Here is an 18,185-nt window from a genome sequence, read left to right as displayed (position 1 = left end):
GGATGGCCGTGGTGTATCATTTATTCTTTCATTCATTCACATATGTTCTTTTTCTTTTGTTCTTTTTCTTAATTTCTTTCATTCATTCACATAAAATTCTTGCTCTTAATTCATTCATTCATTCATTGTAAAATTCCGACCTATACAATACACTGGCTGAAGTACTGTTAAACGCAGCCGAAGTTGCGCTGGGACCGAACCAAGTCACTGTGTGCGTTGGAGCATGACGAGGCACACGTTAATTAGTACAAATGGTAAAGAAAGCAAGCGAGTGACCTATCCCTGTTGTAGAGTATCCCTGGTCTAACAAAACCTTGTGGAAGGTCGCGTCAGGTAACCTTTCCAATTGACCAATCAGAACACAGCTTACCAAATCGCGAAAGTGGACATTCGCACATACCTTTTGAACTTTTACCTCGAAAAAGTTTGTACCCGAACGATTCCGAATGCTATTTTCCGTACGATCTCTTCCGAGTGATTCAAGCCACGGCAGTAAGTAAACATTCGCTGAAAATTGCGTTTTGTCAGTATTAAAGCATGTCAACTTGCGGAAATATTAGCTAATTATAGCCATGTCAACAGGAACCCCAAAGCGTATATACTGCAGGTCAAATGTCAGTGTTTTATGCGGATTTTCATTTGTTGGGAGATCAGTGTTGGCGACCGGGGACGAGAAATTGATTCCGCGCGGAGCTGCACACGCCTTGCTCGTAAGACTTCTCACGTGGTCGGTGTAGCAAGTCGGTAATATTCGGATATATAAATATAAAACATGTCAAAGTTAAGTAAGCAAGGTCAGATAAGACATTCTCAGACCCGACGAGTGGCATACAATGTTATAAGTACATGGAGAACGAATGTACATTTACGAAACATGCACAGTTAAAAGCTAGCAATGCCACTGGTTTATCTCTCTCTTCACTGAGGCGCATCCGAGCAGCAGTTGTCGATCGTGATAATGGGGAGGGTAGTTTCGTTATCCCAAGCAAGTCGCGAAATTGTCTTGTGATGAAATCCCAGCTCGATGATTTCAACCAGTGCGCAATTCGCCAGTCTGTGCAAAACTCATGTGTAGTGCGAAAACAACTTCCAACTCTTAGTATCCATGAGATGGTCAAAACAGATCTCAATTATGTGGGTTCTCGGGAATCTTTACGGTTAGCTCTGAAGCAAATGGGATTTAGTTGGCACAAAACGCAGTCAAATCGCTCGAAGCCGAACTGTTGTTTCTTGCCAGATCTAACAAAGCCGGTCCTGTATATCGCGTAGATACCATGCAGACGCAGCAACATGGGCATGTCGTTCTGCGGTTACCTCCAAAACTTGCAGTTCACAAAGACATCGCTTCGGGCACAATGTGAAGAGAGAATGTCAGCACACAGTTCCAAGCAATGGTCGGAATGCTGTAAGCATGTCCAAGCTATTGAAGATGGGTACTGACAACGAAAAATCGCGGTTGAAGCAGAAATGGAAACATCATTGTCGAACTTGGTCTTACGAGTGAATCAGATAGCGAATCGGAATGTGATTAGTGTTGTTCTGTCCCGCTGCCAGTATTAAGTTTACCGTGCACGGACACACAATAAACATTAAGGGATTGTTACAAGGTCCTATGACACCTTGGCATTACTTTCAAGCATGGCCGGGTAATTTTTATGCCAGGCAGAAGAATGTTCTACTTTGCTTCATTCATTACAATGTGATTCATTCACTTATTGAAAATAAATCTGTTTCATTTTCAGCAAGTACACATGTGTATCTAACGCACACACAATTGCAGTCAGATGGACAGTTGTGTTTTTCAGGTCACACCTCCCGTGATAGCATTCGGACGTTGGCCCAACGTTGGCAATGTTGGCAAAACCATTGCCAACGTTGGGCCAACGTCTGAATGCTATCTGGAATCATATCAGGGTGACTATATAACGTATGTTGTAGATTATCCCTGCTCATATTAATAGCAGATTCTGTAAACGTATAAAACATAGTAACTTATGAGCCAACCATTAATGGTTATAAGAGACTATAAATTCCTATTATTTTCTAAATGTAAAATGCAAACAAATGCACCTGGCACTGTCGAACTCCGTGTTTGCTCAGACGGACCACTCGCTTCACCCATCGCACTACACTTGATCGCGGACAATCTGGGGCCCCTTGGCTAGCAATGGCAAGTGAATAATACGGGTCAATTGTCAGGTCGGTGCTCAACTTATCCTTGTTTGCCAGTACAACCATTTTACATTTCTTAAAGTTCTAATAAAGCCTGCAACTGTTTCCAAAACCACAAGTGCCATTATCCAAAACCAGAGTATACAACCGTTTGTATCTGAACTAGGACGATGATAATTGCATCTTAAAGTTAATGAAGGAAGCATTTTCTATTACTGGAAGTGACATGATCCATACAAGATTATCATATTTACTATGTTTTAAGACCCAGGTGGCAGATGGTATTGCTATTTGCTCTGCAACCATATGATAGATCAGACACTGGATTGCCTAGTCGCAATTTTACAATGGACTCTGAGCCTTATGGAGGTTTTCTTCGCTTCTATTCATAGATTTCCTGTATTTCCCAAACCAGAAATTTGACTACTGAAAGGATATCGCTTGATGGCAAAACTTGCAAAGGACAAAAGGCAAACTGAGGATGTTCTAAATGGCTCAACAAAGTTCTTTGAGGGTAAAGGCCAAAGAGGACCATAGAGCCTCTGCTTGCACCTATATTTTTATTGTTGTAATGGTGTTAAATGAATATGATACAAACTCAAACTCTTTGTGTGTGTGTTCCTTAGAAAACCACAGTTATTGAAATAGCATAGATAATATACCTTGAATCCTAACACAAAATGAAGAAAGACTTGTTGACATTTTTTCTTTACACTTTACTGTACAAATCGGATATATCTCCTTACAATGAGTCTTAATGGCAAATGTTTCTTAACTGTAACAACATAAATCTCTAATACTATGGGTGATCATAACAATATGACCATTGTTTTTTTCCCCACTGTTTAGTGACACAAATTCAAGTTTCCCTGTATCTTGTACATCCCTTGTGCCATGAGGGAAAAACATCTACTCCTCTCCAAACCACAAAATTACAAACCGGAACACTGAGCCATGAAATGATGATCATCCTCCTTTACACCACATTTCTGATGTGCTTATGTCTTTCTTGTTTGTTTCAATTCTCATGTTAACTAGCAAATGAATATTGCTTTACACCGCATCAGCCATTTTCCAGCTATTCGCAGCATGGCAAACTAGAGAGTTTTTTAATAAACAAAGAAGCAAAATGATGGCAATTGTTACAATCACAATTGTGCATCCGATAAATATTCACTTTATTGAAACAGAAATACAAAAGGCTAAATATCCTGATGATATCTCTTCATATAGCTGACACTCCATGTATCACTAAATATCTCTGCAAGATTTGTTATAGGGGAGTGTTCATGTTATGATCTCATGGCTGCAAAGTCCCATGACTGGAGGGCTGCTTCAGTCGGTGAGTCTTCATGTCAACATCAATGTCATAAAAGGAGAAGTCATTGTGACTGTAATATTCGTTCACTTTGTATGTACTGATGTCAGACACTGGATCAACAGCTGAAACAAGATCAAACTCATCTATAACGTATGTTTTTGAGTTTGTGAACAGAGTCTAATGGGCTCCACATGCTCAAACAGTGATGTTCAGTACTTCATTCAAGATATGTTTTCTAATCCCTACACAAACAGGGTATCCAAACACCAGAAGTGTACCAAGACATCAAAAGGGAAGCATGTGTACAAATGTGTGTTACAACTGGGGCAGGCAACAGCTATGTAAAATGTACAAGAAAGAGAAAAGAAAATGGAAATGAAAATCTGAGGTGTTTAGTATGTGGTACAATGTTACATAGAAGATGTCCTTATTTTATGCCGATCTCACCCACATTAGGTAGTCGACAAGTAATTGATATTGAACCAGAAATTCCAGTGACTGTCATTAGCAGCAATCTTACAATTGGGTTACGATGATATGCACCAACCAAGTAGTAGTTAGTGCTGGGAATTGGTTGAAATTTCACAATTGATAATTGGTTCATTACCAATGAGCAATCATCTAAAAAGAATTGGTTAGCGTCATTTTTCAGATTTTCCTATTCAGGTTGTTATTGCAGATAAGTATAACCCTGTTGTTTTTTGTTTTATTTAGAAACTGTGCAAATTGCATTTGCAAATTTCCCATCCAATGTTAAATGATGCAACTTGCTACTTCAAAAGTGATGACTAATATATTATTCAGAGTTCCAGATAAGCTGCGTATTTGCGTATAATACGCTATAGAAAAGTTGAAATACGCAAGAAAAATAAATGCCAGCGTATGAAAAACACTAAATATTTACGTTTACGCTACGTCAAAATAAGAATGCTTATTTACCCAATACATCAAAATTATGGTGCATTTCATATCAATTCAAACCAATCGAAACAAACTTGTCCATCTCCAAATATTCGCGATTCAAATATTATTGAATAATTCTAAACAAATTAAGATGCGCAGGCAGATAGAATACCAGTCATGGTTTGCTAACCCTTCACTGATTGGCCAATCTATAAAAAGCGACCAATGAAACAGTTGTTTCCTGTGTACATGTCCTGTAAACAAAGCAAGAATGGTTGAAAGCATCCACACGCTCAAAGTAAAAAATCTAGGTTTCTTTACTCTAAAATCAGAAAACAACTTCTTTAGAGGACTGCTAGATGAATTAATATTATGCTGTGTTTCACAATCAGAATCAATTGCCCGTGATATCATAAATAAACTTGTAACATTAGCTATTCGCGACGTGGAAGTGAAACAACATGATGGGAACAAGGTTTTGAATTAAAACAAACAGTTGCTACAGTCTTCTGAGGTCACGTTGTAGTGTGTGTCAGGCACACCTCTTATACTTGTTATTTGAAATGAATACCTGAATCTTAAACATATGTAGGGTATCAAAAAGTATAGATACCCACTTGAAATTGGAAATACCCACTTAGTTTTAAAACTATGGGTATCATACCCACATGACCAAAGACTTATCTGGAGCTCTGTATCATGAACATAAACTTCCTGGAATCTTCAAGAAACAGTCAGTCATGACTTTTCAGTAAGTGAAGTAAGACAGCCTCTAAGATATGTTCCATCGTCAACTGTTTAAAACACTAAATATAATATCTACAGATTGATTAACCCATATGACAAATTTATCCCTTAACCTTTAGCGTGCTGATGTAATTTCAGCATAAGGTGCTGTAAACAGGGTGGGGTATCAAACAGTTGGGGCATCATTAAATAATTGGGCACTGATCTATGGCTTCAATCTGGTTGTCAAACACCACCACCAATGACTAATTAGCCTGCATAAGACGATTATCCATTGTATGCACTATGCATGACACGAGACCTGGCTCCCACCTGTAACGACAGCAGACATAAACTTTGATGCATTTAGAGTATTATGCATATCAGAGGGCATATGTAAATTAATTTCTTCAATCTGAACAAGTAGATAAAAAGAGTGGTGAATGCGTCTCTTGGGAAATATTCCTGAAGGTTCTAGTGTGATTGTAAGCATTTTAATACTTCAGATGAGTGGAAGGTAACACAGCTAAGACTGATCTGAATCCCATGTCTGTGGTTTGTTACCATGTCATGTAATAATGTCTAGGTCATTGATTTATCATTTTAAACATACATGTTTGATCTATTTGAGACCATAAACCCCATTTTGCTGTTGCTTAAATATATACAATATATCCAGGTAAAGGTGTACCTGCAATCATTTACTTTCGTACACAGTAGAAGTGTGTAACCTTTGTTCTTGCAACAATGAATCAGATACTCTCAAAACAGCAATGATCCTTAAGTTTTTCAGACAACTAAATTAAATACAAATCATTGATTGCTACTCCCTTGTTGTCATCTATGTATGATGGTAAAAACCTACACCTGTCTAATCGTCATCACTCACTTGATGCTCAGTTACTGATTTTATAACAGGCATAATTAGTGGTAACACCATCCAGATTACTTGACAAAAGTTCCCATTTGGCATTTCTCATGTTTGTGGTAATTACTCAACCTTATAAATTCAGGTCTTATGTGGCAAATGCATTACATGTTATGTAATATGCACGTGAAAACAGCAAGAGAGGAATGATGTTGTTTGATTAATCACTTTTATCCTCCTCATTTCAAATCTGGGTGTAAAATGCTTACCTTTTTCAGATGTTTTAGGTGTCGGTCTTGGTTGTTGGGGAATGTTCCCTGATGATTGCTCCTTGGTACAATACATCATTCTGCTCACATGTCCAGACCATGCCTGAATAACACACACTTATTTCAAAGCCAACACATACATAATCTGATATTTTTACCATGTGTACCCTAATGTGAAAACCTAAACTGTTATGTAATAGATCATGTCGGATTGTCATTCATCACAGAATGGATATGGATAATATAAGATGGAAGTCATGAGGACAAACATTTATGCCACTGAAAGATGGTACATTGAAGCAGGAGATCCACTACTACTGCAACAACTGAAACTTGCCATCTTATTTAATTCAAGTTGCATGCAGTTTCACTACATGTTTAAACTATTCTCAAACATTGGCCAAACCATTCTCATTGTTACTTGGCCATGATCATGATAATAAAGTATTTTCTAGTTATTTGTTACTCTCTATTATCATGCATATTATATACAAATAATGCTTTAACAAATAAATGCCACACAATGTGGTTATACATAGTTATCAAGGGATGTGACAACACTTCAGACCTGGTAACATTGTCAGTGTTCTAATTCTTGGAAAATTTTATAATGGACATGATGTACAGGTATATTTTCTCGACATACATACCAGTGAGAAATACCATGCAATATGTAGTGTAGTACACAATTATTGATAATGTAGTGGTACTAATTATGTATATGACGGAGTATTTACGGCGTGACGAGCGAACGCTTTAACCACTAGGCTACCCCACCGCCCCAAACAATGAAAGAAGTATGTGTGGCTGAATTAATAAAGTGCATCTAAATCCGGAATTTGAGTGATGTTTGTGACCCTTTCATGTTCCTTGCAAAGAAAGCTATATTCCCAGGTTCATCCAAATACCGAACTGTCATAACAATACTTATTAACAATGTCCTACAGGACTCATTGACAGAAGGGCAAACCTGTTAATTTTTAATTTATTAGGATTATTTACGGTGGATTCATTTATTCCTTTAAAAAAATTGATTTCTGCTGTTATTTTATTTCCAATCATTATCACTTAGCTCCATGTTACATGAACACCTTGGGAGGTAACTTTTTGACAGCTGGAGCTGCCTGCTCTGTGGTCTGATTGCAGATTTGGAGGAATTTCACACATGGAAATGCATCTGAATGGGTGAATCTGTAATAATACATAACAGCTAGCAATGTCCTATAGGACTTGGTGACAGTGCCAATAATCAACTCATTAAGATGCATTGTCTTTCTGCATCAAGCATTGTGCACCCGTGAAGAGCCGGGTTAGAATTGATTTTCAGTAACCCATGTTTGTCGTAAGAGGCGACTAATGGGATCCGGTAGTCATACTGGTCAGGCTTGCTGACTTGGTTGACACATGTCATTGTATCCCAATTGTGTAGATCGATGCTCATACTGTTTTGTCTGGCCCAGACTCGATTATTTACTGACCGCACCATATAGCTGGAAGATTGCTGAGTGTGCCAACAACTACCCCAACAGTGAAAAATCTCAGTGTTTTCTTGACTTGTTTCAATTTTACTCTGGTAAGCATGGGGGATTTCTAAATTTTAAAAATGAACATTGATGAGCTGGGGATGTGTCTGTGGGGAGGTGGGCACGTTTCTGTACAGTGCACTCTGGTTTGGCTTGTATACAGAAACGGGATGTTCCCAATGTGCCTACAGTTCATTCTGTCTGCACTATACAGAAACGAGGTACACATGCATTAGACCGGACAACTCCCTACCATATTCCCCAACACTAACCCGAGCCTAGACTAACAACTAGTCTCTGAAATGAACATATTTTACTGAAAAAAGTTCATAGTAAAAGAAAATATATATAATGAAAAGGAGCCCTGAGACTTTCTTCATTTTCAGAAGCTGAGGAAATCTAGACTTGCCACATTTTCTAGACTAGTGTGGGCTTTCTTGGATATATTTGTTTCAGGGTCTGTACGAGAGACTAACCCGAGCCCTAACTTATAGTATCCGTGCTGACAAGGTTATCCTTATATCGATACTTTGTGTAACCAAACTGACAGTGAGGATGAGTGAAAGAAAAGCAACAACTGGCAAGTTGAATGTATTGAACATATAACTGGCCATTTACACAAAACTAACAGATAAAACATTACTTTTCCTCTACCAGCAGCTCGAAATGCCATCTTCGTCCCAGCCGACGCCGCGCAACCTTCGCCAGAGCTCCCTTTAGTGATGTATTGTTTCCTCTGCAAGTAAACAGCGCACGGTACCGTTCGGAAGCGCTGAGATGGAGCTTACATCTCACCTTCAAAATTAAACTGGTTCCATTGTTGATACGCGACGCAGGCAACATGACTGGTTCCGGACAACGGCTGCTCTTTCCAAGTGATGTCCGCCACAGGAATGGGAACCAGTCTATAGCAGGTGACTGGTTTGCTTATCATAGAGCGCTTGCACGCCTCGTCGTACTTTGTGCAGCTGTTAAAAGAGGCAAACGGCAGGGTACCAGTCAACAATAGCTAAGATACAAATCGTTCACTGACATGAACATGAACGCTATGATCTTAGCTAAGTCAACAAGCGCCCTCACCTCCCACCCAAAGTTGGTTCCCGGCTTGTGGGCACCTCACCCAAGACGGTACACAGCCTGGATCCCGGGTCTGCCGGACGGTATATGCCAAAGAGACATATGCTTTAACGTGCATCGATGCAGAAAATGGAACACTCGATCGTACATCGATGAACGTTAAGAGCTATCGTCTCTTTGACATGCACGGGTACTTGTATAACACAAACACCATCAATATTCCAACCATACGGCAGCAGCCTGTAAATGATCGAGCCTGGACAAGCCACCCAATGATCAACACCATGAGCATCAATCTACGCTGTCAACCAAGTCAACTGATGCTGTTAGTCACTTCTTTTGACAAGCATGGTTTGCTGAAGACAAATTCTAACATAGATCGTCACGGAAATAGCAGCAGGACTTATACGATTATAAGAAATCCGAAATAGCACAAGTGACTATTACCTGCTGATGAGTTGGAGGTTGTAACAGTGGCAAGATATACAAACACCTGGCGATAATCGATCACAATCTGATACCGTACGTTTAAGAATGTGAAAACAGTGAACTAGGGGGGAATTCGATAGTAATTCCTGTTTTTTTATGAAATACTTACTCCTAATATCATGAGTTCTTTTCAATTTGCCCATACTAGCCAAACTTACAAAATACACGAAATTTGTTACCCCGAACGGGAAACAAACGTAAAGATTTTCCCAGCCATATGGTTCTAGCGCTGCGCTCGGGGAAACACACCACTCGTCCGTGTCGGGTGACGTCACGCGCAAGATGACGTCACGATATCTATAAATACGAGCGCTAACCACACAACTTCCTCATTGTCCAAACCATAACCTGTTACCCTGCCACTCCTAGAGGCCCGTTCTTGTTAGAACGTTGCTCAACACTCGGAAAATAAGTTTCCCAATGTGGGGAAGGAGGGTGGGAATTATGATACACTGGCCCAAAAAAAGAAACGCATAGCTGAATTCTGATCTTCAAAGTAGATTGTTTCGAAAAATATGGCATGGAATGACTGTCAATGTTAACACTAAGTGTGAATATAGCCCATACAATTATCCAGCACACGCAAACACAACCTTTGGTGATTATTCGCCAAAACACAGCACCTTGAAAAAATCCCCGTATAATCTGCATGTAGAAAAATCTGAAAGCATGATGCACATGCAAATACGGGATCTGAATCTTGATACTGATGGGTATAAAAAGCCAGCAGTCCTGTTGCGATTCATTCTCCAAAATTCTGTATATGCGACCCTCAAGATGCCACGACTAAACGAAGAAAGCAGAAACAGAGCCACTGGACACTTGGAAGCTGGAGAAAGCCAGTCATCAGTTGCCAGACGTCTAAACGTGAGGCAGAGTACGATTTCCCGTTTCCTAGGAGTGGGAGACCAAGGGTGACAACTCCAGCGCAAGACCGCTTCATCCGGGTGTTTCATCTGCGAAATCGGACCGTCACTGCAGCGTACACCGCCGACAATGTTCCTGGGCTGCGTCGAGTCTCTGCACAAACCATCAGGAATCGCCTAAGAGAGCATGGAATCCGACCGATGCGACCACATACAGGACCTGTTCTGCGACACCACCATCGTCGTGCACGTCTTCAATGGAGCAGGAACGTCCGGCAATGGACCCTCTTGAACTGGAGGAGGATCTGGTTGAGCGACGAGTCGCGGTTTATGCTGTATCCACCGGATGGCAGGATGCGGATTTACAGACGTCGAAATGAAAGATATGCTGGACAGTGTGTTCGTGAGGTCGACAGACACGGCGGCGAAGGTGTAATGATGTGGGCAGGCATATCTGTGAATGACAGAACAGAGCTGGTGCATGTCCAAGGGAATTTGAATGCTGTGCGCTATCGTGATGAAATCCTGGTACGTCATGTTATTCCCGTAATTGACGCTAGAAGAGAAATTTTCCAGCATGACAACGCAAGACCGCATACAGCACGCATTACAACAGATATCCTTGCCATCAACAACATTACAGTTCTTCCATGGCCTTCAAAATCTCCGGATCTTAACCCAATTGAACATTTGTGGGACCAATTGGATCAACGTGCACGACGCCGACAGCCGCAACCACAGACACGTCAACAGCTTGTCGATGCGTTGCAGGATGAGTGGAGAAGAATCTCCCGGCCTGATCATAGGCAACCCTGACGGTGCTCGTAATCCACCTTGAGAAGGAAGCTGCCGCAATTTCTCTACCTTCCGTTGTGTAGGAATTAAACAACCTTCTCTGTGTAGTCCGTAGGGGTTTAACCCTGTGGAATCCTCTTTCTCCAAGGTATTGGAGAGAGAAGGAATTATAACAGAGCAAAACACTCATGTGGTTTCTGAGGCTTAGCCCTGAACTCTGGAAGAGTTTGCAAGCTTACCAAGTCATTCTGCCAACGTAAACTTTGGAAATTGACAGCGTGTAACCAGTGTATGAAATAAGCCAAAAACCCAGCCAGACATCTGGGCTGGTAACTTCAAAAACTTACCAGCCCAGAAGAGATTTAACCAGTCAGTGCCAGTGGGGCATGTTATTGAAATAAAAAAAATTTCACCCGTCCATCAGGCTGGCTAGCTGTAAAATTAGACCGTCCGGCAGAAATCTAGCCCGTCTCGGGTTGTCGGACGGGCCCAATTTCATACACTGGTGTAACTCACAACGGCGACACGCTGTAGCCAAAGCCGCGAGGAAGGCTGTTTTGTAAGAAACAAGCTGTAAATCTGCCGTCTCCATTGGCTCGAACGGGGCTTTCTTCATAGCTTCGATGACTAAGAATACATCCCATTCGGGAGTCAACTGTCTCGACACAGCGGACGCAGACATTGACGTCATTAGATCTCTCAGAACTGGATCCCCCGAGAAGTCGGGACCCCCGCTTTAAGAGGTGAATTCAGCTGCAGGTGATTTAGGAACTCGGCTAAGTCTTTCACCATTTCACCTGTTGTGACTTCGTCCAATCCAACCAGCACTGCCAGTGTGACTGAAATAGTTTCTCAGTTGACGAGCGCCTGGACTGAGCGACGCGTTCGGCAACTGCTTAGACAGTTTCCAGGCGTGTAGGTCTAACACTGCCGGGTTCTCGTGGCATATCCTCGACTGAGGTTGCATTAACAGACCGAACCGGCGTGGAAGCGCTATCGGTGGGACCACTAGGAGCTTGAGCAGCGTGGGAAACCACGGTTGAGACACCTCCACTGCCCGATTGACCGCTTCCATCTCCAGAACATTGATGTGGAGATTGCGAAGGTGCGGTTCCCACTGACAATCGGCCTGTAGGGTGCCCAGATGAGCCCCCAGCCCGTCTCGCAGGCGTCTGTGAACAGCTACTGCGACGGTGTTGGTGGGTGTAACGGCATGGTCTGAGACAGGAAGTCTCATGCTAACCATTGACTTATGGACGAGTAGAACCACGTCCCGAGGGGAACAGGTGTGTCCCAGCTCAGATGGTTCCACTTGGAGGCTAGCATCAGCTGTATCTCTCTTTTTGCCAGTTTCGCCCAGGGCAGAATTTTTGAAAATGATTCCATCTGACCTAGAGCTAGGAGAGAGTGCATCTCTCTCGGCCCGGTGAAAGTATTTGCACACAACTTGTGTGCTAGCATGACAAAGGTGTTCAGACGCTGACACAGTGGCTTCCGCTAGTTCCTGAATCTGCCGACTCTGTGAAGCACAGAGGAGATTCTGCTTTCATGACTCGGGTGAAAACGTAGGGAGCTGAGACTAGTCCGAACGGGAGAGCATGGAACTCGTACACGGGATCCTCGAACACAAACCGGAGGCATTTTCTCCACATTTTGCGAATAGGAATGTGAAGATAGTCTTTCGAGTCTATTGAAATAGCCCAGTCGCCTTGATTTAGAGAGGTTCTTGGAAGTGAGAGTTTCCAGTTTGAACGCCTCTACTAGAGTGTATTTGTTCAGGTGAGACAGGTCTAATACTGGCCTCCAGTCTCCGTTTCTTTTGGGGACTAGGAACAGTCGGGAGTAAAATCCCGGCCCAAGATTCGGGAGGGGAACGATCACCCATTTTCCGAGAAACTCCCTTATCATTTGACATAATGACGACAATTGAGTCTTGGGTGGGACTCCTCCTTGTACAGGATGCTCGAGTCCACGGACGAGGAGTCATCCGGGTCTGAGTCCACGTCCATGGGACGCTGCCCGTCCCCTTGGGAAGAACCTACCGGGACTGTTGGGGCCTTCACAGTCGCCTCACCCGTGTCTCGTTTAACAACTAGACCAAAGGTCGGGGGATGGGTCCCTTGGAACTAAAGGGGCCTGGGGGAAGCTTCCGGTGGTCGCTACCCCACTAGACACGTTCTGCTGTAGAGAGGACAGAACCTGCTCCAGAAGCAAACACTGGATGGCCTGCCACATCTCTGCGGGAGTAGGAATTTCCTGGCCGGGACCCGGGGAAGCCATACCCTGGCCGGCACCCACCGCAGGGCTAGCTGGGACCTGGTTACGGGCCACCGCAGGGCCGGCCAGGACCTGGCTACATTGGGACAACCCGACCCCAATCCCGTCGGTCCCGTAGGGACGTTTTGGGTTCCATCTGGGCCGTCGACTCAAGACCCATGGGGTCTGTCGAAGCCTGCACCCGGGAGCTCGGGCCGACCTCACCTTTAGGGTTGAGGTCGGCCCGAGTCGGGGACGCCTTCCGAACGCGCCTCTCCAACTGGGTCCACTGCTCCGGTGTCCAATCCTTGCACACAGCACAAGACGACGACCGAGATCAGTGTCGGCATGCTAAACATAAGGGGTGAGGATCATCTGCCTTCAGATTAATCCCGCACCCCCGAGATTCCATACCCAAACATTTCACAGAAGTACGTGACATTTTAAGTATGGGCAAATTGAAAAGAACTCATGATATTAGGAGTAAGTATTGTGATAAAACTTCATTTTGACTGTTTTGAACACAATATTATTTAGTCCGTTTCGATCTTCTGTATTCAGTATCGGTGTCGATCCCTCTTCCTACGGATCCGTACGATCCCTCTTCCTACGGATCCGTATTATTTTATTTTATCTTTACACAAAATCGAGAAAGAATTATTCTTACTTTACATTTAAAAGCTTCGATAGAAGCTTCAAATAAAGCGCTTTTGTTTTCCAGTGGCTGTCGTAGAGTAGCATAATATAACATACGCAAGCGTGCAGTGTAGATAACATGCTTAATAACTTGACCCAGAATTTCAAAATTATACATATCTATTGAGATTGATTGAAACCGGTCTACGTCAATCAGTTACTCTTGCCATATATGAGCTAGATTTTTCTGCTCAAAATACTTTATGTGGACATACATGTATCTTTCCAATACAATCCCAAAGTCCTAGCCTCGACCTGTGATTCATACAAATGAATCGGACGTATTATTATATCAGTCAATCTTTATTGCATTACTGAAGATGCCACAGGCCTATACATGTACATGTAGTACATTTCACATATATACAATTTTCTTATCATCACAGCTTGATAAATAAAAACCGCAACATTTATAATTACAATTTCATTTGAACAATTCGGCAGAGAAGAAAAATTATCAATTGATAGATGGACAAAATAGAATTCTTTAACATATATGTTTTTTACGTATTGCATTATATGCTGGACATAGAAGAAGAAAATGGCATTCGTCGTCTATAACATTATTATTACCACATCTACAGATTCTATCTTCTCTCTTGATATTCATAAACCTACCTTTTTCAATTAACAGAGCATGAGATGAACAACGGAAACAAGCTAAAGATATTCTGAATTTCTTAACATTAACACATGATAAGTAACGTTCAGTATAAATGTGATGGTTTTAAGATTGAGTAATAATTACATTTTGTAAATATTGAAATTGTTTCCAACCATTTTAGCTGGTAAATATTTTTTAAGTTTTGCGCGAATGTATTTAGTAACACTGACGGAAATTCAACCTTTTGTTCTTACCATAAATGTATAATAACCTTGACCTCATAGTAACCTTTTTAGGGTTTATATTTGGTCTAGAAAAAAATTATAACACCTAGAATCTGTTGGCGGGGAATTAGCTTGGGACCGCAACGCCTTCAAATAACCAAGAGAAGCTTCTATTAGTAGCCAGTCTTTATTCGATGCATTTCATGAGTGCATTTACATTTCAGCAAAATCACAACCTTGGACAATTAATATATTCTGAGAATCATGAATTAAGAACTACATAACCCTTACTGACAATGCCGAACGGCATGTTATTGAATGGGTAAAAGGTATACATAAATACGCAGAAAATAACCATACTGAGAACCAGGGATAATCTACAACATATATACAACGTCATATAGTCTCCCTGTGAGAACGTAGCATTATTTGAGCAACAAGGTCTATGTGCGCCCACGAGTTTTGCATGTACAGTATTGTAACCTCGCATGATATGAGCATTGTTTTAATGTTGATTGTTGAAAGGTAGCATGGAACATTTGAATTAAACACACACACACACATAATAATAATAATAATTTAGAAATACATTCACTGGCATACATTTTGATTGCAAACACGCAATAAGATATGCAACACGTGCTCAAGAAGTATTTGCTTCCACGAGCCCGATTATATGTGATTTTAATTTACTATTACTGTATACTATTTTGTAAGTGAGGACTGTTTGCACTTGCATCGGTTGTTACACCCCTTTGGACTGACAGGATACCCACTCCTGACAAAATTCTGATGCTTGGTGTAGTGTCGTCCAGTTGGGAACATACTGTCCACTTTACCTCTGTATCCAACCCCAGTCACTTGGAGATGGGAGGTCAGGCTGTGGAAGAATGTCTGACCCCATATATGACGTGTTGATGTCATGTGTTGATGGGGTGGCATGGATTAAGCTTTTCTTCGCAAATAATCTCAAATAAAAGTGATTGAACACAAGAAGAAAAATATATTTCCAAAGCATCCTTCCATGATGCGCATTGATGGCAGGTAAGAAGCAATTGCCATATAGTGCTCTTACTTCGTGTGGGTTGGAAGCTGAGGGAGGTTCTAAGCCTACATCTCTGTATGCTCGAAGCATCACCGATCTCATCCAGAAAGATGTAATTGTTTCGGATACTTCTGCTATGACATCTCTCATGAGCGGGATGAAGAGTCGTCTTACCTTCTGACGTCTGGTGCTCATTCTACGTAGATAGATGCGTCATCCTTATCTTCATTGCCAAGTATTGACGATAGTAGTGGGGTGTGAAACTGTCGGTCTGGCTGATTTTTGGCAATAAAATCCAAACGGAGACCAAGATGCACTGATGCATTGGGACCTTTATCAAATCTGGTGAGGCTGAGGTGGATAGAATGGAACTCTGACATTCTGAGTAAGTTTGGAGCCTTCACCATGGTGATGACAGAGCTGATTGGTGCTAAGATTGAGCCCAATCTTGAGATCCTTTGAGGTTCTGAAGTTGTATATCTGCTCGAATCCCCTTACTTCTGGCAAATAAGTCAAAACTCCTCCACTTATCTGTATCATCATACAGGCTTCTGGTAGAGTTGCATAGAGACCGGGAGACTTCTGCTCTGCTGGAAAAGCCACGCCTGCTCAGGTTCTTCTTGATATGCTCCATGCGTGCAGATCGAAGACACTGGGGTTTTGATGCTTCTGCTTCATGTGAGGATAAGTGAGAAGGTTTGACCAATCTGGAAGTTTTAGAACCGGATGAGATAGGTTATAGGTTCTCACTGTTTGCCTGAAGAGCGAGAACACTTAATGAAATTATGTATTTCTTGTCTTTTCATGAACCTGTAAATCACTATTTATGACACTTATAGGTGTGAATTACCTAATTTTGAGTACACATTGGTCTGTAGATTCAAAACCGATGAAAGCTCTGTGTCACCTGGCTGAATGTTTTTGATGAAGATGGCCATGTCCACCGTGTTGCCCTTCACACTATCAGGGTCGATTGCGATCACATGTTTATAAGATTCGCAGTCATTCCTTCTCTTCCAACGTCAGACAAGAAGACAAATCCAGATCATCAAGTTTGGGTGTGTCTATTCAAGGTGACAGGTCACGTCAACTCAGCATATTGCACGTGTGCAGCCGAGTATATATATACATGCCTCAAGCAACCCATTTGGTTTCTAAAGTGAATTCTTTGTTCAGTTATCAAGTTTCACTTACAACAAAGATGTTTCAATTTTATTCATGAATAAAGTAATCATGTAGTCAAACACAGAGCAGTATTTTTCATCACTATCTTTTTTCTACCTTTTGATCTATAACCGTTTGATGATCACGATGGACTCAAAAAGGACGCTTCGAAACTGTTTATTGTAAAAATAAACCAAGCTCATGATGTTACTTTAATTTGTTTTTGAATCTTATGTGTCAGGTGACTTCATTCATCAAAACATTTTATAATGACTTGTTTGACATTGTTACATTCAATATCTTTATGTTGCCCTTTTCTATTTCAGAGCTGGTGAAGCTTGTAATCATATCTCGGCACCTCTGTATGCTCAAATCGACATTTCCTAAGAAGATGGATCATTGTCCTGTACAACTACAAAATGTAAGTGGATGGTTCCTAGAGATAGAAAATTTGCTCCAATGACATCAGACAACTTTCAACTGATGTCAAGTGGCAGAAAGAGCGTATTAAAACGGAAAAGGGACAACAATGTTGACTGTCGGTGCGTCATCTGTAAATGATTGTTTTTTAAATCTACCTTTTGTTTGAACAGTGGTATGCCCGAGACTATGATGGATGTTGACAGGTTTAGGGCAAAACTTGATACTCTTGATGCCAAAAGTGTGAAAGTGTGGGTGGATTGTTAACACCAATACAGATATTCATGTGCTTCCTGAAGCTTCCAGTCTTCGAAAACTTCCAGACGTTGATTGTTGCTTTAGAAATCATATAGATCTTTCATCCGATAGCTGCAAAGTTGTGTTTACAGATTACATGCAAACTACATGTATCAATCTCTCTGGAGACGAAGCAGCAACTATTGAAAGAATTGTCAAGGGGTCAACACAAAGAAGATATATGGAAAGAAGCTACTGGCAAATAAGGATAAGTTGAGCACCCACCTGACAATTGACCCATATTAGCATGTATGAGTGTCGCTCACTGGCGCTTGCCATTGTTAGCGAGGGGGGCCCCAGGTTGTCTGCGATCAAGTGTCCTGCGACTTGCTACACCGACGTGAGCAAGGTGTGTGGGAAGGTACGTGCGGAATCAATTTCATCGTCATGCAATGCACGTGCACTAGCCTACATCTGCTCTACCTTTCACAAACCCAATGGGTTTGCTCATTGTCGTGCACCGCCATCTT

General features: G+C 41.6%; 1 protein-coding gene and 1 long non-coding RNA gene across 2 annotated transcripts; one reads left to right on the top strand and one right to left on the bottom strand.

Moving 5' to 3' along the window:
* Nucleotides 1–697: 697 nt before the first annotated feature.
* LOC124292141 lies at nt 698–17,818 on the top strand. The gene is made up of 3 exons (XR_006902372.1): nt 698–1,099; nt 16,528–16,530; nt 17,808–17,818. It is a non-coding gene; the product is annotated as an uncharacterized LOC124292141 (long non-coding RNA).
* Nucleotides 3,334–8,582, bottom strand: LOC124292140 (NADH dehydrogenase [ubiquinone] flavoprotein 3, mitochondrial-like). The gene is made up of 3 exons (XM_046729190.1): nt 8,426–8,582; nt 6,260–6,362; nt 3,334–3,615 (listed from the first exon to the last, which is right to left on the bottom strand). Exons 1-3 carry the CDS (start codon nt 8,453–8,455, stop codon nt 3,473–3,475), a joined length of 276 nt encoding a protein of 91 aa, XP_046585146.1. The 5' UTR covers nt 8,456–8,582; the 3' UTR covers nt 3,334–3,472.
* Nucleotides 17,819–18,185: the final 367 nt, after the last annotated feature.

Source organism: Haliotis rubra, unplaced genomic scaffold, assembly GCF_003918875.1.
Source record: "Haliotis rubra isolate DU_JTF1 unplaced genomic scaffold, ASM391887v1 Scf509, whole genome shotgun sequence".
Lineage (NCBI taxonomy): Eukaryota > Metazoa > Mollusca > Gastropoda > Lepetellida > Haliotidae > Haliotis > Haliotis rubra.
This window is presented reverse-complemented; position numbering and strand designations above follow the sequence as displayed.